This window comes from Komagataella phaffii, chromosome 4 (assembly GCF_000027005.1).
Source record: "Komagataella phaffii GS115 chromosome 4, complete sequence".
NCBI classification, from domain to species: Eukaryota; Fungi; Ascomycota; class Pichiomycetes; order Pichiales; family Pichiaceae; genus Komagataella; species Komagataella phaffii.
This window is the reverse complement of record NC_012966.1, coordinates 1,131,536-1,158,101: the sequence shown is the minus strand read 5'-3', so window position 1 is coordinate 1,158,101 and position 26,566 is coordinate 1,131,536. Positions and strand designations below refer to the sequence as shown.

General features: G+C 43.8%; 15 protein-coding genes across 15 annotated transcripts; 6 read left to right on the top strand and 9 right to left on the bottom strand.

The window, feature by feature from the left end:
* Positions 1 to 47: 47 nt before the first annotated feature.
* PAS_chr4_0592 (Mitochondrial iron transporter of the mitochondrial carrier family (MCF)) lies at positions 48 to 1,037 on the top strand (the record flags this gene model as incomplete). Its single annotated transcript, XM_002493986.1, has 1 exon — positions 48 to 1,037. The coding sequence occupies one exon, from the start codon at positions 48 to 50 to the stop codon at positions 1,035 to 1,037; it is 990 nt and encodes a 329-aa protein (XP_002494031.1).
* A 262-nt stretch (positions 1,038 to 1,299) lies between these two features.
* PAS_chr4_0591 (Hypothetical protein) lies at positions 1,300 to 1,449 on the bottom strand (the record flags this gene model as incomplete). The annotated part of the gene is made up of 1 exon (XM_002493985.1): positions 1,300 to 1,449. One exon carries the CDS (start codon positions 1,447 to 1,449, stop codon positions 1,300 to 1,302), a length of 150 nt encoding a protein of 49 aa, XP_002494030.1.
* Positions 1,450 to 1,968: 519 nt separating this feature from the next.
* Positions 1,969 to 4,311, top strand: PAS_chr4_0590 (Hypothetical protein; the record flags this gene model as incomplete). The annotated part of the gene is made up of 1 exon (XM_002493984.1): positions 1,969 to 4,311. The coding sequence occupies one exon, from the start codon at positions 1,969 to 1,971 to the stop codon at positions 4,309 to 4,311; it is 2,343 nt and encodes a 780-aa protein (XP_002494029.1).
* A 1,190-nt stretch (positions 4,312 to 5,501) lies between these two features.
* Positions 5,502 to 5,840, top strand: PAS_chr4_0589 (Hypothetical protein; the record flags this gene model as incomplete). The annotated part of the gene is made up of 1 exon (XM_002493983.1): positions 5,502 to 5,840. The coding sequence occupies one exon, from the start codon at positions 5,502 to 5,504 to the stop codon at positions 5,838 to 5,840; it is 339 nt and encodes a 112-aa protein (XP_002494028.1).
* Positions 5,841 to 6,802: 962 nt separating this feature from the next.
* PAS_chr4_0588 (Hypothetical protein) lies at positions 6,803 to 7,591 on the top strand (the record flags this gene model as incomplete). The annotated part of the gene is made up of 1 exon (XM_002493982.1): positions 6,803 to 7,591. The coding sequence occupies one exon, from the start codon at positions 6,803 to 6,805 to the stop codon at positions 7,589 to 7,591; it is 789 nt and encodes a 262-aa protein (XP_002494027.1).
* Positions 7,592 to 8,277: 686 nt separating this feature from the next.
* PAS_chr4_0587 (Mitochondrial serine hydroxymethyltransferase) lies at positions 8,278 to 9,771 on the bottom strand (the record flags this gene model as incomplete). Its single annotated transcript, XM_002493981.1, has 1 exon — positions 8,278 to 9,771. The coding sequence occupies one exon, from the start codon at positions 9,769 to 9,771 to the stop codon at positions 8,278 to 8,280; it is 1,494 nt and encodes a 497-aa protein (XP_002494026.1).
* A 119-nt stretch (positions 9,772 to 9,890) lies between these two features.
* Positions 9,891 to 11,366, bottom strand: PAS_chr4_0586 (Hypothetical protein; the record flags this gene model as incomplete). Its single annotated transcript, XM_002493980.1, has 1 exon — positions 9,891 to 11,366. One exon carries the CDS (start codon positions 11,364 to 11,366, stop codon positions 9,891 to 9,893), a length of 1,476 nt encoding a protein of 491 aa, XP_002494025.1.
* Positions 11,367 to 11,519: 153 nt separating this feature from the next.
* PAS_chr4_0585 (Serine/threonine kinase and DNA damage checkpoint effector) lies at positions 11,520 to 13,163 on the top strand (the record flags this gene model as incomplete). Its single annotated transcript, XM_002493979.1, has 1 exon — positions 11,520 to 13,163. One exon carries the CDS (start codon positions 11,520 to 11,522, stop codon positions 13,161 to 13,163), a length of 1,644 nt encoding a protein of 547 aa, XP_002494024.1.
* Positions 13,164 to 13,197: 34 nt separating this feature from the next.
* On the bottom strand, positions 13,198 to 14,967 carry PAS_chr4_0979 (uncharacterized protein; the record flags this gene model as incomplete). The annotated part of the gene is made up of 1 exon (XM_002493978.1): positions 13,198 to 14,967. One exon carries the CDS (start codon positions 14,965 to 14,967, stop codon positions 13,198 to 13,200), a length of 1,770 nt encoding a protein of 589 aa, XP_002494023.1.
* Positions 14,968 to 15,309: 342 nt separating this feature from the next.
* Positions 15,310 to 17,109, bottom strand: PAS_chr4_0584 (Aspartic protease, attached to the plasma membrane via a glycosylphosphatidylinositol (GPI) anchor; the record flags this gene model as incomplete). Its single annotated transcript, XM_002493977.1, has 1 exon — positions 15,310 to 17,109. One exon carries the CDS (start codon positions 17,107 to 17,109, stop codon positions 15,310 to 15,312), a length of 1,800 nt encoding a protein of 599 aa, XP_002494022.1.
* A 273-nt stretch (positions 17,110 to 17,382) lies between these two features.
* On the bottom strand, positions 17,383 to 19,905 carry PAS_chr4_0583 (Hypothetical protein; the record flags this gene model as incomplete). Its single annotated transcript, XM_002493976.1, has 1 exon — positions 17,383 to 19,905. One exon carries the CDS (start codon positions 19,903 to 19,905, stop codon positions 17,383 to 17,385), a length of 2,523 nt encoding a protein of 840 aa, XP_002494021.1.
* A 284-nt stretch (positions 19,906 to 20,189) lies between these two features.
* PAS_chr4_0582 (uncharacterized protein) lies at positions 20,190 to 21,194 on the top strand (the record flags this gene model as incomplete). The annotated part of the gene is made up of 1 exon (XM_002493975.1): positions 20,190 to 21,194. One exon carries the CDS (start codon positions 20,190 to 20,192, stop codon positions 21,192 to 21,194), a length of 1,005 nt encoding a protein of 334 aa, XP_002494020.1.
* On the bottom strand, positions 21,187 to 22,779 carry PAS_chr4_0581 (uncharacterized protein; the record flags this gene model as incomplete). Its single annotated transcript, XM_002493974.1, has 1 exon — positions 21,187 to 22,779. One exon carries the CDS (start codon positions 22,777 to 22,779, stop codon positions 21,187 to 21,189), a length of 1,593 nt encoding a protein of 530 aa, XP_002494019.1.
* Positions 22,780 to 22,984: 205 nt separating this feature from the next.
* On the bottom strand, positions 22,985 to 24,138 carry PAS_chr4_0580 (Subunit of mitochondrial NAD(+)-dependent isocitrate dehydrogenase; the record flags this gene model as incomplete). The annotated part of the gene is made up of 2 exons (XM_002493973.1): positions 22,985 to 24,058; positions 24,115 to 24,138. 2 exons carry the CDS (start codon positions 24,136 to 24,138, stop codon positions 22,985 to 22,987), a joined length of 1,098 nt encoding a protein of 365 aa, XP_002494018.1.
* A 428-nt stretch (positions 24,139 to 24,566) lies between these two features.
* PAS_chr4_0579 (Intracellular sporulation-specific glucoamylase involved in glycogen degradation) lies at positions 24,567 to 26,279 on the bottom strand (the record flags this gene model as incomplete). The annotated part of the gene is made up of 1 exon (XM_002493972.1): positions 24,567 to 26,279. One exon carries the CDS (start codon positions 26,277 to 26,279, stop codon positions 24,567 to 24,569), a length of 1,713 nt encoding a protein of 570 aa, XP_002494017.1.
* Positions 26,280 to 26,566: the final 287 nt, after the last annotated feature.

Here is a 26,566-nt window from a genome sequence, read left to right as displayed (position 1 = left end):
TCCTCGACAAATTTTTTTTTCAGGACTACCACCAGCTTCCCTATTCAATGACCACCGAAATGGAACAGAAAAGCCCTCCTCCTACCTCCCATGGAATAAGAATCAGCCATGAAACAGTAGAAGAAGTGGATTACGAGTCTCTTCCAGCAAACTCTTCCCTTGTAGCCAACCTTTCAGCAGGAGCATTTGCTGGTATCATGGAGCATACGGTCATGTTCCCCATAGATGCAATCAAAACAAGAGTTCAGATGAAGAAGCATTCGTCTCTTCCACGAGGAATCATCGCCTCTGTTTCAAAGATTGCTTCAACTGAAGGTGGCCGGGTTCTCTGGCGAGGTGTATCATCAGTGGTCTTGGGAGCAGGACCCGCACATGCTGTCTATTTTGCAGTCTTTGAAAATTCCAAGACAGCTTTGGTTAACACCTTCACTAATAATTATAACTCGCAACTCATCACAGATCAAAACTACCCAGTAATTGCTGCCTTGTCTGGTATCTGCGCTACACTTGCGTCCGATGCCCTAATGACTCCATTTGACGTCGTCAAGCAAAGAATGCAAGCTGATAAAACTGTACCCAAATTGAACCTACCTCAGATGGCTCGCCATCTGTATGCATCGGAGGGCTTATCTACGTTTTACGTTTCCTATCCAACAACTCTATTAATGAGTATTCCTTTTGCTGCGATCAACTTCGGAGTTTACGAATGGACAGCCTCCATATTAAACCCAAATCATAATTACGATCCTTTAATGCACTGTATATCCGGGGGTGTTTCCGGGGCTCTGGCAGCTGCAGTTACAACACCTTTGGATTGCATCAAGACTGCTCTACAAACTAAAGGGTTAGCGTCAGATCCTGGTGTTCGAAACTCCAGAGGAATAAAAGATGCCACTATAGCCCTTTACCGTCAGTCAGGATACTCAGCCTTTTTGCGTGGTCTCAGACCTCGTATCATCTTCAACATTCCTTCCACGGCTATCAGCTGGACTGCTTATGAGATGGCAAAGGCCTATTTTTTCAACGCTCAATTCTGAGTTGTCATTGGGGACGAGGTATGATGTATATGATAAAATTACATGTAGAATGATTCATTATTAGTGTTAAGATGGTCAAAGGCCTGTGGAGGTCAGATGTAGATAGATGGCTAATAGAGTATTTTATGAGACGTTTACTCCCATCGATGGTTATCAGTGTTTGCTATATGTTATTTGTTACGGCACTCTGAAATGCTATCTTGGCGCCCTTTAGGCTCACGTATCTTTGGTTCACCTTTCTATCTCCTCCAGCTTGCAATTCTTAATTAGCTGCCCGTTGACTGATCAAAGTAAAGGCCAAACAACTCGCAACAAATCCAATGAAGTTGTAGAATGCCTTTCGGGAATACATACGCTCTTCCTCTTCAGTCCGAAGATCAGCCACAATTTTTCTTAAATTGGGAATGCTCATGGTAGAACTGGCAAAAAATGAACCAAGACGATGATCGGTATCGGGTGCTCTTCTGGGAAGGGTTCACGCATTGCACTTAACAGCGCCGTTGGCCAAGGCCAACGGGCCAACTGTCCGCGGAGCCTTCCATCAGCCAGAAGGGGCGAACCCCATCCTGCCTGTAAATTTCTGATGGCCCCGCCCAGCGTTTACACGCTTAGGAAGCTCTCAAGAGCAATTTTCTGAATTGGGACAGCGAATACCACCGAATTTCCCACTCACTGAGGTTTCGAACCTGCGGTTCCTTTAGTAGATGAGTCTGCGTGAAACGTCTCGATTCATTAATAGGCTTGTCCACTACACCAAAGTGAAGAGGTAACCCGGCCTTTACTGTAAAGAACCTATAGATAACGGCATAATGGTTGGCACACTATTGCCAATACTAAGATAGGAGATTAGGCTGACCCATCCCTCTCCATTGCAGCAGCACAATACTACTCTTGTCTTTTTAATTTTGTTGCTTTCACAAAAGTATAGAGTATGAGAGGACTACTTTGCAGAGAATGGGGTTTATGGAACCAATTGGCTCATAAAGATTCCCCACCAGCCGAGTTTTTCACTGATGGTGAAGAGCCTGAAAGTCAGTTCAATTCGGAGAAAGAGAAGATTGAATACCCTTTTGACACGAAGAACCCTCCAGGGACAAGTAACATAAAAAAATCACAAGACTTTCGAAGATTTGCCCGCTTCTTTCTCGTAGTGTGCTTCTTACAGCTCGTGTTTGCCAAATGGAATCCCTCTTTCTGGCAGTTAAACCTTTCTGAAAAGCCTCCAGTGGATAGAGAGGTTTTTGAGGTGGAATTGCCATCACCAAACTTTGGTGTGCCAGTCTTTGAATCGGTGTTGCTGGATAGTTATGAATTTGGTGACAGTTGGGGCCATCCTGCTCTCACCACGTATGTTGCTCCCCCTGCTGCTATCAAGTTCAATAAAGTCGTCTTGGGACTAGACATTTACGTTTCTGGTGTTCAATATGATAGATTAGCTCATATCTATCTGGATGGATCGCCTCTGTGGAGAACATCTACTCCTGAACCAGGAAACAGGCATGTGCATTCCCTCTCTCATAAAGACGTATCGGAATATGTACCCCTGTTCAAGGAAAATGGCACTGAATTAATGGTTCAGCTGGATAACTTACTAACTGGTAGACTGAATGGTTCGTTTGAAGTAACTTTAACTGCACGTTATTACGACTCTTTCCTGAACGATACGGCTCCTGTTAAGATTGCAGGCATTGATGATGACCTATTTATTCCAGGATCTCATGTTCAGTTCTTCAGCGCCAATGAGGCAGCTTCCAAAGTTTTCCCATTAGTAGACACTCCTCCTACTCGCCCTCCTTTGATTTACTATCCAGACAGAAAATTTCAAGTCACGCTACCTGTGTTGTCCCCCAACACAACTCGAGTGAAATTGGCACTTTTCACATCAGGAAATGCAGCAGAGGAGTTTTGGTATTCAAACATCTTGGATGGATTTGAAGATTACTTTTCGGACCATCAACATTACCTGGCCCCTCATGGCCCATGCCGTATGGTGAATGTTTACATTAACGGCATTAGAATTGCATCTTTGTCACCCGAACCTATCATCTACACCGGCGGGATTTCTCCAGCCCTATGGTCACCGATAGTTTCCACCAGTGCTTTCGATGTCAGGGCACTGGAGTTTGATTTGTCAACGATCCTTCCATACCTTTGGGACTCTGAAGATACCGTTTTGGAGGTGGAGATAAGCAACTGTATTCAAGACCAGGAAGAAACTGAGGCTTCTGCCGGCAACACAATTGGACAGAACTGGGTCACCTCAGCCAACCTTTTGACTTGGGAGCATAGCAGCATCAAATCAAGTGAAGGAACTGTAATTTCGAACGATAATTCTACTGAGATAAAGGCTAAAATATTCCCTGGGGACTCAAAGCTGACACAAATAGTTAGTGCTCGTTACAAGACCGCTATCAGTGCTCAATTGAACTACACATTTTTCAACGGGTCCAGCCTGAACATACTGTTTAATAACGTGTATGACTCCTCTCAATCAAATGTTCAGCTTTACGCTGACTATGGAAACAAACAGCACGTTGCGTTGATTCCAAGTACCAAACACTCGATCAGTTTATTTGATCTAAAAAATCAGAAAGAAATTTATGAAGTTAATTCTACTTTTTCTTACCCCCTGCTAATTGAGTTGGTAACCAAGCCGATCGTGGGCCAGAATGTCGAGTTCTTAGCAAAGGTCACTGACATGATGTTTTTCAAGACAGCATTTAATGGTCAAAAGAACACCATCAAGGTAGAGAGTATCCAGAAGGGTACGTCGGATTATGTTCTTGCCCCAGGAAATAACTATGGATTTGGATCCACCAAGCAGATTCTGCGAGCCCAGACCAAGGCACCTTTCCCTAAAAGAGATTACCTTCGAAAATTGAAAGCGGTAAATGGAACGTTACTATACGATAACGTGAAAGATAAGCTGAAAGGTTCCTTAGAGGAAGTCAACGAATTAGATTATTCTCCATCAGACGAGATGTTGGAGTCATTGTTGGAAGTGTTCAAGCTTCATGCTATTGACTCTGATACAGTTGACGAGATAATGAAAGACATTGAGGCTAACTATGAAGAAATGGACATGAGAGACGAAGAGGAAGACGATCTGACAGCTGAGACAGTGCATCTTACAGTGAATGTCAATCTTCTTACTGCACTGAGACATTTGTTAGGACCTGAGGGGGAAGATGGCTTCACGTCGCCCTCCGTTGCCAACCGCCAATTGAACGAATTCCAAGTAATTGAGGGATGTCTTGGTTGCGCCCTTTCTTGAGCTGCTGCGGTTATCTTTCGAAAGTATCGAACAGCGAATACTAGGAAAGCATACCGGCAGTGCCATTGAGCAGTGAGCTATGCTAAGTACTGCTTTGCTGCTCAGACTAGCAGCCATTGTGCTCGCAGTTGGCAAATGCGAAGATCGGGTTATCCATGAAATCCTTTCAAGGAGTAGAGACCTATTCCTCACGAAATTCGCACATAGCTGCAAGAGTTCGTGGTGGGTGCAACCTCCCAAGAATTACAAGGCTGAAGATGGGACTGAGATAGAATGAACAGCCTCAAAAAAGAAAATAAAACCGTGAGCCTGAGAACGAAAGATAAGGGTCTAGATGCGCTCAGACGTGAAACGGCAACATCAATTAGTTAAAATGACCGTAAAGGCAATTGATGTACGCCGCTGAAGCAACTGAATGAATAGTTCCAAAGAAGTAGGCTCGTCAATTTAAAATATCTCGTAGTCAGTTAGTTTACTGATATTCAGGTGCTTGACGCGCGGTTTGCACCCATATCAACCAATCACACCTCTTGATCGGATCAAAAAGACTCCAGAAATCCAGAAAATCAAATGCTGTGGAGCTGGAATCCTAAACTCCTTCAGTTCATCCTCTTCCAGCTCTGCCTGCCTCAACTTAGATCAGGGCTGATAAATAATTTTCATACCACTAATAAAGTCACGTGAAATTGGTATTAATAACCCCTCCTCTGTCATAGTGCATTGCTTATCGATAATAGGGGGTTCGCGCAAAAGAACAGGGCTGTGGCCGCGGGTCCCTTCCGACCCCCTTTAGTTGTAGAGAGCAGCAAAGCACTAGTTGACAGATTTAAAGCTTCGCCGCTTCACGTGGCCTTCGAGGTTGCCAGATCTGCAAAAGTTCACCTATCAAGGTTTCAGATCGGTTATCAGTAACTTAGTTGGTTCCCCTCCATGAATCGAAATCAAAACACACTCCTGAAGCGCAACCTTCTGATTGGCGAATTCAAGCGAGGGTCACGATTTTTTTTTGAAATTAGCTTGAAAAAGAGTCAAAGAGGGGTGTGACTGGGCCAATTTTTTCGGATGCCACCCCCTCTTTTCTCCCCATGAGATCTAAAGACCGATTGAAAAAAAAAAAAATCGCCAGGGTATAAATTGTGTGAAATTCCCTGATTTAAGTCCAATTACTCTTCATATCAGTCTCATTAATAATGGTTAGCTTAGTAAGATACGTCAAGCCACAACAATTCGCTTTTGCTTGCTCCGCTGTTAGATCCATCTCATATACTCGACCCTTAGCCTTCGACAAAGACTACAACAGTGGTGCTCAGGCTGCTTCAGGAGTCAATTCAGTGCACCAAGATCAGCACTCATACAGATCATTCGCACAATACCGTCTGTCGGTCGAGAGACAGGACCCACTGATCCTGGCCTCCAAGAGAAAGGCCAAGGTGATCCAGCCAAACATGGACGGCCTCTCTGAGAAATTCCGCTTAATGGCCAAGCAAGTTGCCTACAACACGCCAAACGTGGACATTGGGTCCTTCTGAGCGACCTATAGGTAATCTTTGCAGCTGGTCTGGGGATTCTTGTGTAGGATTGGTCATTTTTAGTTTTTGAATAGTAACAGGACTATTATATTTCTAATCAGCGTGCCCTTTCTTAGGTAATCAAGAGGGAGGCCCATGTGTAGATTGTTCGCGTTAGGTAATCGTCTCGCCGTCTAGGTAACCATAATTGTTGTTGTGGGCAACAAAATTATGAGGTCATTTCGAGACGTGTAAAATAAAATTGTGGTGGTACGGATTAGCACTGACACTCAGAGCGAAGGCTTGAGTACTTCGCATAAAGTTTAGGCTAAACTGTGGAGGAAACAACCCCGCAGAGGGAATAGAAGGAAGATGACAGAAGGAGGAGAGTAGGAGGGAAAGAAGAGTAGGGAGGGGGGTAGAACACTTAAATGATACCAAACTGTTACATTTCAGAGAAGGCGTGCGGCCTGTTTTTTCACGTTGTTCTGTGGTTGCCTGGTATCATTCGATTCTTGTTGATCCTATCGTAATCTTCAGGCCCAGAACGGTTGGCTTCGTACAATACTACGATCTCCTTTCCTCTCTATCTCCGCCTGCCAGAGTCTTTATCCGAATATCGTGGTCTTACACTGAGGTTAGCTTGCTCGAAATACCCCGGTGCAACCGTCACATGCCCCCTAGGTCAGGGTTTTACCCCCCCTAGAAGCTGATAAGTTTCCCCCCTCTAAAAAGCCCCCCTCCTTTTTGCTAGCAAAACGCTGTCTCCCTATTCCTTTTTCCGTTAAGTTTCTCGACCGTTGCAAATCAAACTAAAATGAGTATATGCATGGTGCATAATCTTGCATGCATCAAAATGCTTCAAATGATACCGTCTCCCATGATTTATATTTTTGATTATAAGCACACGTTTATGTTCTTTATCCCGATCCCTTAAAAAGCCGGCTTTTTAACAATTTTGCCTTCACAATAAATCTCCATACATGGCTATGGTGGATTTTCAGCCTAGGCTAAGGGACACGCCGTCACCTAAATCACCTACGCCCACCTTCAACCAAGTACTGAATGGCACAGCGCCCGCTCCCTACTCCCAGACCAACTTCAAAGACTTTTTGAGCAAGTGCCACTGCTTGGAGAACCTAGAGTTCCACAATGACACAATGCTGTTGTGCAAGCGCATCGAGCAGTTAAAGGCTGCCGAGGAAGAGAAACATAATTTGTCCACCACTAATGAAGATGTCCCCTCATTATCAGACTTGCTATTCGAGTTCAAATGTCTGGTGTCCAGCTACATTGAGATTGACTCGCCAAAAGAGATCAACATTCCTAGCAAGTACAGGAACGAACTCCTGCAAACCGCCCAACAAGAAACCCTCCCTTGCCCCCATGTCCTTTCTACACTGATGAACATTGTGGAACGGTATTTGCATGATAGTTTTATCCATTTCGTCAGCCAGACCTCATCACTGAACAATCTGAGCTCATTTCAGAAGGTTCCTTCACTGGGCGTAGAGGGCCTAGACCCTCTGGAAGACGACTTTGTCAACTTGCATGTTTACTCTTCGGATAACGAGATGGAGGGGCAGACTATGTATGAGAACGACGCGGTTTTCAACAGCTCTACCAATCTCAACTTCAAACGGAACTCGTCGGTTTCTACATCTGCATCTAGCCGTCCGTCGTTTGGCACTATCATTGGCTCATTCAAGTCTAGCACAAAGAAATTCAAGTGGCGGCGCTCGTCATCTACAGGTAGTGAGGATCTTCAGTGATGTGTGTCGTGTTTGGGCTTTTATCACTCTGTGCGGCTGATTGGTGTGCTCTGCCACGCCAGATTATGTAATATATTGTAATATAGAGTAGCAACTTCCATTTTTTATTTCTTTTTATTTTGTGTTCCCTCTTTTCTTGCGCCCTTGCTTTAAAAGAGAAAGTCTTTGGAAGCGATATTGGCCCTATAAAGAGAGAGATAGGGCTATATAGGGCTGGCTCAGTTCTGCTTTTTTGTGTAACAGTGTTTATTTAGTCTTACTCTTCCACTCGCTCCAGCAGCCGTCCGACTCCGCCGCCGTTTACATCATAGCCACTCATGTCCCCGACCTACAGTCCCACACTACCGTATTTATTAGTGCATACTTTTGCAGGTTATGGCGCCAGACTTGTATTGTCTTTATTCGCGATTCAATTGTTTGAAGTCACAATCCAGACCTCGATTTCGGAATATTTGGCGAATTTATAAGCAGCAGGTTAAGGGATCACGTGAGTAGTTCGTTAGATGTCAGGAGAAAAATTGAGGCTCATAAAGGTCGTTTACGTGCCAATCCCAAAAAAGTAGCTCTCCGGGGACTAGTACTGATCACCGATCTGGAAGCCAACTAGCATCAATAGATATTGCATAATACGATCAGAAGAGACACAAAGCTTAATCTTAAGTAAGGCACCTATAGTTTAATTGTTTCTACAATTCCCCCGGAACAGGAAATGTAGAAGCCCATTCACTGACTTCTTGGGCCAGCTTCTTGATTTCCGCACTGTCTTCGGCGAGACTCTTGAAACTAGCCAGCTTTTCCTTCGCCAAAGATCCCTTTTCTCCGGATTTGAGGTCAATAGCAATTGCGACTGCTTTTTCAAAGTAACCTGCGACACGGTCAAAATCTGCTGCAGTAAATCCTCTGGTTGTCATTGCAGGAGTTCCAACTCTTAATCCCGAAGGAAATAAAGCCGAAACATCGCCTGGTACAGTGTTCTTGTTGGCAGCAATGTTGATCTTCTCCAAGACATTCTCAACACGTGCACCGTCAATCTTCTTGTTTCGTAGATCAACCAAGATCAAATGAGTGTCCGTTCCTCCAGACACCAACTGAAATCCTCTCTTTATGAACGATTCAGCAAATGACTTAGAGTTGTCCACCACAGCTTGTTGGTAGGAAACAAATTCTGGAGTTTGGGTCTGTTTCAGAGCCACAGCAAGAGCAGAGATGGTGTGGTTGTGTGGTCCTCCCTGATGAGCTGGAAACACAGAGAAATTGATCTTACGCTCAAGCTCATATGGAATCTCCTTGCCCTTCTTGGTCACCTTCCGTATACCCTTTCGGAAGAAAATCATGGCACCCCTAGGTCCACGTAGGGACTTGTGAGTGGTGGTAGTGACAATGTCGGAGTAAGGGAATGGGGATTCCGTAACTTTTGCAGATACCAATCCTGAAATATGAGCCATATCAGATAACAAATAGGCACCGACTTTGTCAGCGATTTCTCGCATACGTTTGTAATCAATAGTACGAGCATAAGCGGAAGCACCAGCTACTATAACTTTAGGACGGAACAAAACTGCACTGGTTTCTAAGGCATCATAGTCGATTAATCCCGTATTTTCATCCAATCTGTAAGGCATGGTCTGAAAGTACTTGGAAATATAAGAGATCTTGGTAGCGTTTGTTTGGTAACCATGGGACAAATGACCACCATGAGGCAGATCCAATCCCATTAAACGGTCTCCAACTTCTAGAACGGCTGAGTAAGCATACAAATTAGCTGGAGCCCCAGATAATGGTTGAACATTGACACCCCATTGAGCAGGGTCTAACTCAAATGCCTCCAAGGCACGTTTCTGGCAAAGACTTTCTGCCTTGTCTATCCATTCGTTACCACCATAGTAACGTTCGCCTGGGTATCCCTCGGAGTACTTATTTTGCATCTCTGATCCCAACAAATCCATGACAGCCTTGGAGGTAAAATTTTCGGAAGGAATTAAAGTAATTGAGTGCTTCTGACGTTGTTTCTCTCCTTCCAAGATTTGTGCCATCTCAGGGTCAATCTCCTGTACAGGCTTCGAAACTAACGCTTGAGAGTTGGTGTCAATGGCGTAAGCACGCAGCAACACAGCCGCGGGAGCACTTCTTTGCCTGATGACAGGCTGCCTTTGCAGGTTACGACTAAGACACTTCAACATTGTTGTGCTTTTCTTTCAATAGTAGAGTCCTTGACGTGAAATAGAGGGGAGGGAAGAGGTTTTTCTTTCTCCCTCTCTCACCAATGTTCGCGCATCGATTGGGGAAGGAAGAGTCAGAATCACGAAGTTCCCGAGATGACCCTGTCAAGTCCTGCTGTCAGAGTCATTGTCAAACATAACTCCCAAAGGCCGTTAGCAGTCTTGAACAAGTTATTCTCGTAGATCGTTATCCAGCCAAGTTTAACGTGGTTGGGTGAGTCATCTTTTGGGAACTCTTCTAGGTATCCATCTGCCGCTCGATAATACCGTTGAACTGAATTGGTCGAGGGGTCATCAGGTATGCCCAATGATTGGGGTGAAATGTAAGAGCTTCGTTCCAGATGTTTCAGCTGGGCTGCTCCTTTTATGATCTTTTTCTTTAGTTTAGTTTGGGACGGTCGGAATAATCCTACCACATCTTTGGGGTCCTCACTGAAAATCCCATCTCCTTTCTTGGAATTCTTGTAGAAGAAAATATTGCGTTTTCCTTTGATCTTGTAGACTGTCTGTGAAAGGCCCAACTTATTAGACATCTTGCGGGATTTTCTGAGTATTGGACTAACAATCCATGATTGTTTCGATCCTCCTTCCATATGTAGCTTGTATCTGTTCAAAACTTGTTTGAGCCCAACATCCTCTGAATCCAAAGCGTTAAGCTCTGGTATGTCCAAAGATTCCGTTGCTCCATTGACCTTTGCACCTTCTCCGATAAACCTTACCAAACGGTCTTTTAATGCATAACTTTTTGTGATTTGGATATCAAATCCAGTTTTCACTCTCTTTGTAATTACGGCCACTACAGGAAGCTCTGAGATTGAAAGTAGCCTATCGCCAAAGTTGTCGACTTCTCCTTTGATTGTCATTCTGTACGCTGGTAGTCCATCCTCATCTCTGAAACGAGATATGGAAACGAAAAACCCTGGAGAATATCGACAACACATATGATTTATTTCCGGAATGCTGCTCAAATAAAAACGATCTTTTCCAATGCTTAGAATGTGGTATTTCCAAAATTTCTGTCCAAGTGAAAACTGATGTACTTTGAACTCTTCTTCTGATGTGTAGTTTCTCTCAACTAGGTACGCTTTAGTAAGATGTCGCACAACTTTCTTGGAAGCGAAGATCAACTCTGAATCGTCCTCATCGTCCAGTAAAACTGGGCTCTCCTTTAAGTTATTATTCAGTCTTCTTATTGAGTCTATTTGTTCTTGTATGGAAGGTTCCGATTTCGCCTCCTCCCTTTCCGATGATCTCTTTGATGAATAAACTGAGTTGTCGTGCTTCTCATTTATCTCCTGCAATTGACCACCAGCCGGTATATCTACAGGAGGTGGTTTTCTGGGAGGCAGCTGGGGGGTTTTCCGACTCTGGTTGTTCCGTGTCTCTTGACCTCTGGCTATCGTTTCCCCTATCGGTTCCGGGACCTGTGCAATCAAGTTCTCATCGTTGTCCTCTGATAGACTGCTAGTTCCAGCATTGAACCGCCCCAAATCTTCTTTCTGATGCAGCCTGTCCTTGTACTTCACAGAACCCGACCTAGTATGGAAATTGTACATCTTGTTGAGAGGGTGTGGGGACAAGAATAGCTTGATGAATCGGTTATCGTAAACGTTTTATCTAAGTCACGTGCATAGATATATGTACACATCAAAACAACCCGCTCTGACATTCTTTCAGCCCATCGTCATCACCATCGTCCGGAAAAAGGAATGTCCTTCTCCATGAGGCTGTCGCAGATGGATGCCCTACCCAGCATTCCAAAGTTGGAGTATGGAAGAACTCTTGGACAGGGCTCTTTTGCTATTGTTAAATCTGCAAGTTTCAAAGATGATCCCGCCAAGCTAGTAGCTGTGAAATTGATTCATAAAAAGTATGCCCTCAAATCGGGGTTATCCACATCTCAGGTTAGCAGAGAAGTAAATATTCAAGCTTACTGCAGTAATCATCCCAATGTCACCAAACTTTATGACGCCAATGAAGACCCAAACTGGCTGTATCTTATAATGGAATTGGCCGACAATGGTGATTTGTTCGACAAAATAGAACCAGATGTGGGTGTTGACGACACCGTGGCTCATTTCTTTTTTTGTCAATTACTAAGTGCAGTGAGATATATCCACGGTCAAGGGGTAGCTCATAGGGATATCAAGCCAGAAAACATTCTTTTAGATTCCAGGGGAAACTTGAAACTGGCAGATTTTGGATTGGCGTGTGTTTTCCAGAAGAATGGTAAAAAGAGACTGGTAAATACTCCATGCGGTTCCCCTCCATATATGGCACCAGAAGTAGCTTATTCAACCACGTACGACGCTGAATTGTCGGACCTGTGGTCTTGTGCAATCTTACTTTATGTCCTATTGTCAGGTCAAACTCCGTGGGATGAGCCCACTGAATACGATCCTGATTTTGTCAACTTCTTACAACAAAGAGGAAAATTGATCTCTGGACCCTGGGGTAAGTTTTCACCATCGGCACTATCTTTGTTGAGGGCAGTATTGAAGCCGAACCCAGCGAATAGAATAACGGTCAGTGATGTCATGGACCATCGGTGGGTCATGAAAGAAAATCCATTGGCTAATCCCAATGATGGTTTATGTCAAGACTCGGGACTTTTAGCAAAAAAACTTCTGTCGAATCTAAACGTTGGACTAGATTCTGAAGACAAAAAATATCAAAATCTTCTATTCTCAATCAATAATAGAGAAAATCACCAAACAAATGCTCCCTCTACGCAGCCTCAAATGCTGGGAGTGATTGACGATATATGGAGCAATACGAAGGACAATTTTGCTGGCTCAGATTGTGTTTTTCCAGCTACCCAGCAGCCTCTATCTGAACATTCTCGACAAAAGACAGAGGTCAAACTTGGTGAAAGCACCCCTGAGGATCAAATCATTCGATTAGTGTCCAAAGATCCGGCAATTTTACAATTTATCAACCAAGGTCAAAGACCTATAAACACAGGAGATGTTTTCACGGCTGATGTCGGTATCTTTTCAGAAAGGTTTACGCGGTTCTTTTCCATTCTTGATCTGGAGAACTTGGTGAGCATTTTAATGGAATCATTGACTAAGATCGGAGTCAAGGGGGATCAAAGACTGCAAACTCAACAAGAAAAATACCTAGAATTTATTCCAGAAGACGATCAATCGGTATATATTCCAATAAGAGCCTGGGATAGAAGGCGAATGGCCTTAGTGGGCAATATAAGAATCTCCCAATTAATCCCCAATTTGACTCTCCGTAAAGTTGAGTTTATAAAATCGAAAGGAGATCCATTAGAGTGGCGACTTTTATTCAAGACTGTGACAGTGCTGTCCAAACATGCCGTTTATATTGAGACAAATTTATAGACTGAGATATACAATTATACGAATTTCCTCAAAATTAGGCCTCAGGTTCATTATTGTGGGTATCTTGATCTTGGGTTTGAGCATGAGTTGGTGTTTCAGAGTGAGACGATGCTTGTTCATGATTGGTTGTGGTTTCACCCTGAGATATTGATTCTGGAACTGGACCAGCAGCATGTTGCGGTATAGTTTCCTCAGTAACTACTCCATCCCTGGTTCGTCTGCTGGCAACTCCAGCTGGGAATAAATTACTATTTGGGGATCCTGAGTCCCATCTGCTTTGGAGAACTTCATTAAGCATCATAGCACTGACAGGGTTCCAAGGAGCTCTCACCGCAGAGAATGAACGTTGGTGCTGGGAGCCACTTGTATTGGAACCTGTAACAGGTGATGACGTTGCTGTTGGTGCTGCGGGGGTTGGACGCACATTTCTTCGAGGAATCCTGTCTGTGAGTGAGTCAATTATACGTCGAATCACATCCGGCACAGTAACACCTCTAGCTAGGCCAAGATCCGGTCTCCCTGGAAATAGAGGTATCATTCGCAACGGTCTATTTTGAACGCTAGTGTTGGGAGTAGAATTGGTTGCACCGGTGGTTGCTGCCGCTGCAACTGCAGCTGTGGCAGTTGTAGCTCTTGGAGAGCCATAATCAACAGGAGTAAATGCAAGTCCCGAGTTTCGCATAGATCGGATGAAGTCTCTGTTCTCATATACAATTGAAGCCAAATTTGGTAACCTCAAAGTGATATCTTGCATCACTGAGCCATGTCCTACATTGCTTGCCTTTGTTCGACAAAGAGGACAAGTATTGTTTTCTTTGAGCCATTCGTATAAACAGGTTTGACCAAAGATATGGCCACAAGGTACTTTTACAGGACAATGCGTGTACTCCTTTCTGGGAGGAACTTTAGTGGAGAGATTAGTTTTCTTGGTTTCGGAATTCTTGCGTAACTTGTTACTATCAGTGTCATCATGATCGTCATCTTCTCTTTTTCTTTTCCGTTGATTAGTATCTGTCGGTTGGGGCTTGGTAGGCGCTGCGACAAATTCATCGTAGCAGATGGGACAGGTAATATCATGCACGGTATCTAAGGAAGGCGTTTCGAGTTCGTCAAATTTTTCCCTGCTAAGCCCTAATCGTTTCTTGATCATGGACGTGATGACGCTGAGGGCAATGCTTGTGGTTAGTTTAATGAGTACATCGATATAGTAATCGTCGGCATTATCTGGTAGATCCGGAACGTGCAACGATAAGGAGCCCACACGTTCACTGTCGGAAGTTCTAGAAGTGTTATTGGGCGTCTGGTTGTTTGTATTAGCACTTCTGGAATTTGTGTCGTCTGCGTACAAGTAATTCACGGTGATCATAATGTTCTTCTGGTCTCGTGGTCTCTGGCGGGATTCGGTATCGTCTTCTTCGGAAGTCCTTAATGATTGGCCTATAATATCATCCAGGATCCTTCCCTGTACTGGGTCAACCTGTTCTGACGACCCCGTTGCCGAGGTATCAAAGGCAGGCCTATCTAGTCCTGGAATGCCGGGCTGAGTCTCGGTTTCCTGAGCGGGACTTTGAGTAGCTATGTTCGATGATTCTGGATGATGCGATGGATTGGATTGTTGGGGTGGTGCTCTCTCTTCCCGTGGCGATTGCTCATTAGTGGATGGATTCCACTCATGGGTGGATATATTAATCCCCTCGTTCATGCTTAGCTCGATCACTGCATGCTGCGAGGAGCCATCGTTGAATTCCAGTAGAATATGCGGCAGGGTGAGCCTGTCTGGCCCTGTAGGTTGAACGGTAGTCATCTTTTTATGTCTGTGCTCCACGGCACTTCGAAATGGGGTGAGAAAAAGATTGTTTCTGGATGAATCTAAATAGAGTTTCTTTTGGGCTTTGAAGAAAAACTAACAAAAACCTATTTAGGCAAAAATAGTCAAGGATTCAAAAGAATCTATTTGACGGAGTGGCAATTTTTGGGGAAGGCAAAGATAAGTCCTGCTCTGATGTAGACGGCGACGATTGATGATGATTCAAAGAACCTAAAGGAAGGCAGGCGCGAAATGTGAAATGCGAAATGCGGAATGCGCGATGTTGGATGTTTGTTTATTGAGGAATGTTGAAGCCTATCCAATGTAGGCCCTTTTATACTATACTATACACACGCCGAGAATAACTACCAAACAGAGAGAAAGGTAGCTGAAGGGGACCCTGTTGGCGGAGCTCCCTCCTTCTTCGTCTCCACTGGAAGTCGAGGACGATGAAGAGGACGATGAGGAAGAGGAACCCATATTCGATCCAGAAGAGTTGGAGCTGGAAGCAGCACCGGATTCCATCTGAACCGAAGTGTAAACTGTACCGCTGGCAGAACCAGACCATGTAGAACTGTATCCGGATGCACGAGTAGCGGAAGGTACACTGGAGGTAATAGCCTCAACATCAGAATCGGTTTCGTTGAAGTTGGCTTGGGCAAGCGACACTTCAAGCCCATCAAGATCGTAAACCACGTAGGCTGACCTCAAGAAGGTATCACCGAGCACAAACTCATCACTTCCAGAGCTGAATATTCCAATAAGACATTGCGTGGCACTTCCCCCGGTGTAATATGTTGCAATCTGTAGATCGTACAGGGAAACTTCCACTGTAGCACCCCCAAAATTGAATACCAGAGAAGTGGTATCTGATGCAGAAACACAACGAATGGTATAAGCTTGTCTTGACGAATCATAGGAGCCGCCCAGGTTCCGGCCAATTGAATTTAAAACAGAAGAAGGAGCATACGTTAGCGTAGCTCCAGAGTCCAATAATGCAGCAAATCTCCCTTGTAAAAGAGTTCCCTGGTCAGAACCCTTTTTCACATCTATTCCATTTAAAGTAATTTGTAAACGAATTGCCTCTCTGTAACCACTGGAAGCGAGTGTGTTGATGACTGGAACTGTCAACAATTGTCCCGAATATTTTTCATGATCCACACCTCCAAAGAGGATGGAACCACTTGAGGCGTCCTTGGAGTTCAAGTACAAGGAGTATGCATTTTTGTTGATCAACCCATCGGTGACCATCTTGGCTGGCAAATTGTCATACTGATACATTTCACTGACCGAAGATGCACTAGCATATGTGGATTCTAGGCCTTTCAGTCCAATACCTAACACACCAATAGAGGAATTGGTCATGTCTGCAACGGCGAAGGAAAGTTCTTTCACCTCTATGCCGTCGATAATGACGTCGTCATAACCCCAGATTCCTGAAGCAAAAGTGGTATCAGCGTATGAGATGAAAAAGTCTGTATTATTGTCATGGAACGTCGAGGAATCAGCGTGATCAAACGTTCCATACGTAGAGCAATCCAATGTTGCCTGTGCAGAACTTACCGATACGGCTGTGGCAGCACTACCACTACCACTACCACTACCACTACCACTACCACTACCAGTTGCCGTGGCGGTGGAAGGAGAACTAGTGCTAGTTCCAACGAGCCAATCCCAAAAATTTTTATTCTGAGAAGTTTCATTTTTCTTGAGATTGATGGGATCCCATTCGGCGATCTTCTCATCGTGTATATCTCTCTTCACGCGGGAACGGCTACTGCAGTATGGGTTTACCGAGTCCATTACCCATAAATCAGAGGATCCTGTGTCCACTAGGATTCCAATATCCGCTTGATGTGATCCAACTTTCAGTCGTGACAAGTAGAATGATTGCTGGTTGATTAGCTCAGCTTCTAGCGTGTCATCTCTCCTCACAAGCCGAGGCACGTTCTCTGAAGAGGCACTTTCGAAGGAATCACCCCTCAGAACGCTGAAGTCCAACTGTTGAACGCCAACAACGTTTTTGGCATCTCGTTTTTCAACCGTGTTATGCCCGGACTCGCTAGGAGCTGCCATCACGCCGGAAACCGGTACGCTCGCTATCAAAGCAACCCATAACAAGAACTGATCCTTCAACATAGAGCCAATGATGCGTTCTTTACGAATAAAATCTGGCTGAGCGGAAAGTTTGAAACTGAGAATTTATGATTGATCTGAACAGTTTATATATAGAACAGTACATTACGTTTTCTGTTCGCGGCATATTTATGTTCTCTTTTTTTTTCCTACAGGTAGGCGCATGTTTGAAGTGGACCCATATCAAGAAATTTTATTTTTTGAACCTGTCCATGCTGAATGCTGGATAACGAAGGAGTCTGGAGAGCGGGGGTTGGCGCAATGGAGCTAAAAACCTTAATCGGAAAAACGGTCCAAAATTCCGAGAATATTATAGCATAGCCCCAGCTCTCGTTGTAAGGTAGCAATCTTGCCATGAATTTCTAAAGTTCTGGAGTAATTGCTTGGCGTGTAACAATAATCTAGACAATCACCCCCCTGGGCATAAGCGTCAATATCATCACAAACTATGTCGTCTTCGAAGGTCGGCTTCTGAGCTACTTCCGTTGCAAAGACCATGTCTGGAGTCATGCCACTGTGCTTCATGCAACATTGTAACACCAATTGCTGAACACTTAATAATTTAGATTCCAGATCTTCCTGAGTACCGTATATCCTCAGGCAGTCTAGCACATCAAAGTGCCATTTATTTAAAGCAATGGGAAGAAACAGGCAACCCGGATCTCTGGGTGTTTCATCGGTTCCTGAATATGAGTATCTGTTCTCATATCCACCAGAGGTCCTCAACTCCTCCATTTCTTTAATGAACGCCTCCTGCTCGTCAAAATCGATGTCATAATTAGGTCCCTGGCCCTTTAAGTAAGCGTTGACTCGCTCTAGCAAAATAAGACTGGCTTTAGGAGTAGTAAACTCGTAACCGTCATTGATTAGGTTCGCCAGAAACGCTGTTGCCTTTCGCATTACTCTCTTAGTCCAGTATCGTTCCCTTACAGTCAAGGTGGCTCCGGTAATACCGATAAACGAAAACCCAGTCAGGACATTAAACACCATGCGAGGAACAGCCAGCCTGTAGTACACCGCTGTTTTTGGTGAAAAGGGATAATGGTCAATTTGATACTCCAACATCCATAATAGTTGAAGAATCAGTATTTTGCAAATAGTATTCATCAAACCATTATTGAATCTGCAACTGTATTGATATAGTTTGAAACGGTACAGGCAAAGATGTTGCACAATTAAAAATCGTTGGAAGGCTCTTTGTATTTGTCGCTTCTCATCCAGTTTCAAAACCTCTGGGTCGCTGTCGTCTAGTAAGAATATGCTAGGGATCTTACTTTGCTCTCTCAACTCCAAATCTATTCGAACCATTGTTCTCAACAATGAAAGACTGCGGAAGCAGTCGCATGACGAATGTTTTTGTTGGCAGCTGTCGATTATACTTTTCACATAAAATAGCTTGTTGAGAATCTTTAGTGACTTGACTTTAATGAAATGGTACCCCACATTATTATAGGCGTAGATATTATCGTAAGAAGTAACTTTACTGTCGTCCAAATCGATATTCAGTGGGAAGGGTACCTGACTATCAAAACTACGCAACAAAGGTTTCCTGAAAAATAACAAAGCGTTCTCCGTATCGTCCTGACAAGTCCACCACCAGCACTTCATTTTTTCTTGAAGTACTAGATCAAACCCAATTCCTGGTAGATTTTCCTCGTTGTAGGTTGCTTTATTGCCCAACTGTCTCAACAGGATCAAAGATACATTATTCAACAATTGTTCAAAGTAATCATCCCTTCGAGGGCTCGCCATCAAAAAGAAGACTTTACTGACCATAGACGTGTGCATTAGAGTGAGAAGGGTTTGAACCTTGTCAACGACCAGTGTTGTTTTCAAAAGGTTCAGAAGAAACAAACCAGTTCGTGACTTTATGAAAAAGTTGTCAACGAGGGCAAGTCGGGACATATTGTACCTGTCTTGTAACCGGTTGATCACAGGAGCTGATCCTTCTGTGCCATGACCAACCATTAATGAAACACATAGAACCGAATAAACGAAAGATATGAAATCGAAGTCCAGCTGATCGACTAACGAGTCGTCTTCGTAAGTCTGGAGGAACACTGCCAACTTTTTTTCTACTACAGCCTTCGAAATGCCACCATATATAAAGTTGACATTGTTGAAAAAGATATCAAAGGCCCAACGTATGGCGTCAGGGCTGGGAAGACCCTTTCTCGACAAGTTCTTTAACAACTGGATGGTGGTATTGATGTTTCGAGAATCAATCTCCGTAAGCGTGGAACCCACCAATATATCGTCTGACTGGAAACTTGACATTGCTTGCGGAAGTCTATCAGATGCCTGGCTATCTGAATAAGAGAGCTGAGGAGGAATGAGTGGACCACCACTGCAGTTTTCAGAACGCGACGATAAACTGCTACTTGGTTGCCGATCAGAAACCAACATTTCGACAGGTGTCTGAATTACAGGAATCTGCTGTGCTAGCCGCATAGATAGGGGCATGCTATGCACAACAGGGACCTGATCTGGAATAATAGGGGTATTATTGATACTGCCGGAAGCTTGCTGTACCTCGGGCTCAATTTTGGGATACCCTATCGAGGGTACCTCTGGCAACAGAACGGTATCTTTCGACTCTAGGCGCCGTTTCTTCCTAAGTTTCAATAGGACCTCCTTTTCTGTTGGCGGGTTAGGCGGCTCTTGGTAACATTTGGCGACTCTTTTGTATTTCACACAGTTACTACAGGGCAAGTTCGTGTCACACTTTATCTTTTGTCTTTTGCACGGTCCGCAGTTGTAGGAGCGCCGGATCCGTTTCGACCCATCAACCCTTCCCATGGTGACTTCTTGACAAAACCAGCGAAGTACTCTTAACTAGAAAGATGGATATGATAAAACAGAGTTAAAGCCGATCACTGATCATAAGAGCGACAACAAACTTTATCACCAAAAAGACGGAGACATCGCGGAACATTGTTATTGCAATGCACACTACTTTAAGCAGTTTTGAATTTGCATTGTTCCGTTCTGGAACAATTTTTCTCCTGCATTACTAATTTTGACAATACAGCGAAACTTTTCTTGGAGGAAAAATTTCTTTAGAGATACCTCGCAAGAGAAGCATGGCTAGGAAAAATCTGAGTAAAAAGCCGAACAGGAAGGGACTTGCAGGTGCTCTCGCAAGACATTTACTGGCTTCCAAGGTCACCAAACCGAAAACAGTTGCTAACAGTCGTCCCAAGCTTGGAGATTCTCCCAGTTCCAAAGACGACCCATTGAAGAAACCTTTACAGGATATTCCATTACATCAGAAATTCCAGCCTTTCAAACAGGATGACAAAGTTATTCTTGTTGGAGAAGGTGATTTTACCTTTGCCAAAAGTCTAGTAGCTCAATCGTACGTGAAACCTGAGAATCTTATCGCAACATCTTTGGACAGCGAGGCCGATACCCTTTCTAAGTACTCAGGCTCTAACGTTCAGGATACCTTGAAGTTCCTTCGGGATAGTAACGTGCTAGTTCTCCATGACATAGATGCCCAAGATCTTGTGGGTAGCTTTAAGCTCAATAGCCGTAAAGAGAATATGAGTCGACTGAGAGGTTGGACTTCCATGGTGAACTACATTGTCTTCAACTTTCCTCATCTTGGTACTGGTATTAAGGATATAGAAAGAAATACAATAGCCCACCAAAAGCTGTTGGCTAAGTTTTTCCAATCTTGTGAAGATTTTTACAAAGTCGTCAAACGTTCACTCCCACCACAAGAATCAATCCCGGTCCACTACACACAACTTCAAGAACACAATGATGACTTTGAATATGATGAAGATGACGAACATAAACCTTCCCCCAAAAAGGCAACGGAAGCCAAAGACAGCAAAGTTGTAGTCTCACTTTTCGAAGGGGAACCCTACCAATCGTGGCAAGTAAGAGATTTGGCCAGAGACTCAATTGACTATAAAGTGCAGCGATCTGGTGCTTTCTATTGGGACATTTATCCGGAATACCACCATAGAACAACGGTTGGTGGCAAGAAAGAGACAACAAGACCTCCTACGAATAGAAAGGCTCGCATGTACGTTTTTGAAAAGTACCAGAGAATTGGAAAACCAAGGAAAATTAAGTAGGAAAAATCTTTTGAAGTTCTGACCTTTTGAACATCTCATTAGTCAAAGGATCTTTGATGTACATCTCATCGAGGTTTTCAATCTCTGGTTTTTCAAATGCTTCGTTCATTTTCAAAAGTTTCTCCAATTGGTAAATGTGTCCATTAGGCAGCTTTACCGGATTCTCATATATATTACTCTTGGTTTGATGAGAATATGGCAAATGTTGTGCAATCTCGTATAGCTCAAGCGAACATATGGGGCATTTATTGAGATCGTTGATACTCAGTTCACTTTTGGCGTTGCTTATGTCATTGGATTCTTCGATATTATGCAATACATCTTGAAATGTAACCTGAGGGTCTTGGAAATCATGTTTAGAATAATTCTTGAATCCATTGCAACTATGAGTTTTGAGAGACGTAATTCCGACACTTAGCATGACTATTAGCTCTAGGCTCTGGTCAATTCCATAAATGTGATTATAGTTGTAGATGAAAAAATCTGCCAATTGAATCCACTTTTCGTCATTTAAGAGCTCCTTGAAGGGCTTAAGGTTATTATTAATTTGATTGTAACTGTTTGAAAAGGTGTCATATACTGACATCGCAGAGTTAGTAAGGGAATCCTTTCTGCTGCTATTGACTTTAGAACCAGACAACCCAAAGAGTTCATCTATATCTAATGATCCAAAAACAAGCAAACCAGCCGACTTTTTGAATTTCTCAAAAGTGCTGTCGTACTTTGGAGTTTTGTCCGAGTAAGACGTAGCCGATGATGTTGTTGCGGAATTACTTGTGGAAGGTACTTCCGGGCCAGCCTGTGGCATCAAGTGTTCTTTGGCAATAATCAAGGCCTCATAAATCTTGTCTTCCTTGATCAGTTCTATAAAGTTTTGGTAAAATGTTTCAAAATCTAAGCTTGTACGATACTGGTCCTTCTGAGTCGTATTGGAGTCGTCTACCGAGGTCGAGGACGTTTTCATTGATTTCAGTATCTTCTTGTTCTCATTGCACCAGTCAATTAACACACTCAAATCTTTTTCATATCTGATCTTCTGGTAAATCGATATCCCTTTCAAGATGACATCATGATCAATGAGTTTATCGAGTTTCAAATGCTTCAGCAATTCGAGTCCTGGGTTATTCTGAGATATGTCCCCATTGAAGTTGATCAAATTCTTCATCAAGTAGCAGCCTATCAAAAGGTTAATTTGATCTCTAGTCCATGCCAAAAAGTCATCGCCAAAATCAGACGAGCTGTTTTTACCCTTTTCAAGGATCTTTTCCAGGTCCTTGAATCTTTGCAGCCTGATTTCTAATCGCTGGACGTAATCGTTATGCTCTTCAACTCTAGTGACGAGCTTGTCATGAAATCGAGTTTGGATGTTGATTAGCACTGCTATTCTCTCCCTTTGGATCTCCTTGCTGAGCTGGCCGTTCAATTCCAGCTCCTTCAATTGGATCAAGTGCCTGGACAAAAGGGCGGACTGCTTCTCAATGAGTTTCTGAATCGCCTTGAAGTTGCGCTTGACGGCCTCAATTGGGGTCTTAAACTGCGTCTTCTGCAATTTCAGATAAAACTCGACGTCCGATACGTAGGACATCGGATGCTTATTTGGTTAGAGGGAATTAGGCGGGTTAAAAGGTGAAACAAGGCAAGGAAGAAAGATGAGGAATATCTAATACTACGAGAGAGGGAGGACTTTGATAGAGACGATGGGGATCGCGGTGATGAGGTAAAGATGTAAAATTCGTTCATTTGATTCTTGTTCCTTTATGATCATGATCTATTGTAGGAGGGCTAGATCTCTAGTCCAATTGCTTCAGAATAGCCTCAGTAAAGTCCGTGGTGGTGCTTGACCCTCCAATGTCTGGGGTTCTCACGGAACCTTCAGCTAATACGGCGTAAGTAGCGGATGAGATAGCATCGGCATGGGCGTCTAGTCCAAGATGTCTCAAGAGCATAGTGGCAGAGAGAATCATAGCAGTTGGGTTGGCTACATTCTTGTCCTTGATGTCAAGTCCGACGTGTCTACAACCTGGCTCGAAAACAGCGTGCTCTCTACCGAAGTTGGCACCTGGAACCAGGCCAGGACCACCGATCAGTGCAGCTCCAATGTTGGAAAGAATGGAACCGTACAAGTTGGGAGTAACCAGGACGTCGAACTGCTGAGGCCATGAGACAGCCTGCATGGAGGCATTGTCAACAATCATGTCCTTGACTTCGATACCGGGGTAGTCGACACCGACCTCCTTGACGGTCTGTCTGAATAAACCGTCGGCCAGCTTCATGATGTTTGCCTTGTGAATTGCAGTGACCAGCTTTCTGTCGTTCTTCTTGGCGAAGTCAAAGGCAAATTTGGCAATTCTCTCGGTCTTGTACTTGGAGATAATCTTCAGTGATTCAACAACACCTGGAACAGACTGGTGCTCCAATCCAGAGTATTCACCTTCAGTGTTCTCACGAACCAAAACCATGTCAATGTCTTTCAAGGCAGTCTCAACACCTGGAATGTTCTTGATCAAGACCAACGAGGCAAAAATATCTAATTCCTTTCTCAAAGCAACGTTCAATGACTTGTTGACCGGGGTGTTTGGGGTGTGCAAGATACCCTTCAAACCAATTTTGTTTCTCTTCAAGGAAAGGACAGCCTCGTCAATCTTGGCCTTGTCGGAATCAACACCAGACACGTCAACCTGCTCCCACTCGATTGGAACTCTTTGGTGCTCAAAGATAGTCTTGACAGAGTCGGTGATCTCCTTACCAATACCATCACCAGGGATCAAGGTAACCGTGTACTTTCCTCCGTACTTCTTGGGGCCAAAATTGTCGCCAATGGTTGTAGCCAAAGAACGAGTGAAAAAACGGGAAGAGGCCAGAGTCTTTTTTGGTTAGCAAGAATTGTTCAAAACGCCACGAAAATTGAAGGGCTACTTACTCTTTTTGAGACTGAGTGCATCATTGTAATGTTATGTTTGATTGGAAAAAATTTTAGAGGATTAAAAGGTCAAAGGTGTTGCACAGGTGTTGCGAGATGTTGAACGGGCAGCGTCGGGACCGAATTGAGTGCGCGGGAACTCCGTATCGGTGATACGATGCCGGATGTTGAATGTAAGTGAATTTGTGAGGAAAGGAGGGTCGCGACAAACCGATGTACAATGCACGCGGGGCGGCATGTGGGGTGAAAGAGGAAACCTTTGAGATGAGTTTCTGCAACGAATGATCTTGAGGCATCTTCCTGGGATCTGCATAGTCCAGCCTCTGAATTTCACTCTGCCACTCTCCCAAATACAAGATCATCAAGAACACCCCTTAACGATTACAGTTACTACAAGCTACGACCTCACTCTTTATCATCTACCAATAGTATTCATGTCCAAAACCTACACCCTATTCATTAATTGTTGCAAGTAAGTTTAGTATTCTGTTCCTCCAACGGAGACAACTCCAAACAGAACCAAAACTCCAAGTTAATTTCTCGGCTCCTTGCATATAACCATTGTACCTGTTAAATTGTTCACTCATTTGACCTTCGTTATCCACATGTTCCCTGATCACGTCCAAGAAGGAATCCGCATATTGGATCAAAGAAACGGACAGTGCACGATAGGTGTCGCTTCCGAAAGGTATGCGAATTTGAATTCCACGAGCAGAGTCTTTGGGCAGATCCAAAAACATTTCGTAGAATTCCCTATTGGAAGAATCTATCACGAAGTCTTGTTGATATTTGTATTGCAAATACAACAGCTTGTAGATGAGTTCACCTGCACTGGAAGTTGAAATGAACCATGGATTTCCTTCACTGGTACCAACACCGTTGTAGGTGTCTTCAGGATATCTTCCTAAGGCCATTCCTAGAGTTAAACCAGGGACGATACGACCCTGGTTGAGTGGATACCGGAACTTCATGTCATTAACCAAATAGGTCAGGGAATTGAGGACCCTTGCATTGTCCACGCCAAACGGGATGTTGACTATATCGCCTGCATCATCAACATCGTGAGATCTCAGCGCAGCAATGATGGTTGCGATATCTAAACCATTTCTTCTAATATGGGCTGGAGCGTCTACCAAATTAGGGTGCTCAATGATATGAGGGAAACGAGGATCTTGGAATCCAGAGTCTCTACCAACAATAAAGTTTCTTAGTTGGGCATAAGCATTCTTCAGGTCACGATGGAATTCGTAGTCCTCAAACCTGAGAGCCAGTTCAATACCTCTTCTAAGAGCCTTCAGTTGAGTCAAACTAGTGAAAAAATGCAATCCATTAGTCTCTTCCCACAGGTCAAATCCATCGTGGTCCCAATAGAGGGTGACATAAGTGAGATCTGGCTTCAATACTTCATTGTAGATGAATGAGAGTCTTTCTGAATCTTTCTGAATTCCCAGCTTATCCAGCAGATCAATATAGTTGGCCACGGATAGTGCACGAAGTCCTGGTCCATCCCTCTGGGGACGTCCCCAAGAGTCATTGAAGGGGTCACCGTTGACCATAAACTTTGGCTCTCCCAGACTGGCGTAGCCATCTTTGAACTTACCAGATCTATTGTCCTGACGTTGTAAGTGATGAATGTTGTTGATGTAGCCGTCTATGGCTTCTAAAAGCTCACTTTTGTCTATAGAATCGTCTATGTTGTCGTCATACAAATACTCTATCACTGTGTTGATAGTGATTGCACTATCACGAACCCACTGATAGAAGTAGTTTGGAGAAGACTTCGAAGGAGAGGCGATAATGCATCCCACAGAAACGTTGTCTGCGTTATAGCCGTATCCTCCGATGTTGTTGAGCACACCATGAAATGAGACATTTCGTTGGTAGAGCAACCATTGATTAAATTCTGATCTAGGGATAGAAGAAGCCTGGACAGGCTTCAAAATCGACAAGTCTGAGTCGATAACGATCTCCTTTGGTCCCAAGGAGGCAATAGCGCAATCCACATAAGACCAGATCTCTGAGAGTGTTTGGATCTGGATTTTTTCCTTTGGGAGTAACGATAATACATTTTGCTGCTGTAATCTAAGTTGGTCAAAGCCAGGCAACACCAGCGAGGTGGCCATGCTTATGCACAAAGATATTGTCAAGCCGTCTAATAGCTTCATTGTTATTTGATTTCAAACTGATATTCTTCTAGGTGAAAGGAAAAGAAAAGAGTCTTGGGATTTATAGGTGAATGGGGGTCATGAATTTCGGAAAAATTTTATGCGTACAATTAACGAATGTTTGTGTACACTGGGAAATCTGGGGAAACGATGATGTTTGGATCACTTGATCTACTCGGCGCACCATGTGAAATCGCAATCATCTGTGGGACGTTTCTTTTTTTGGCAATCTTAGGCTCTCCTCACGTGATGTCATAATTTGGTTTTTACCCGGCGGCGGCCGACTA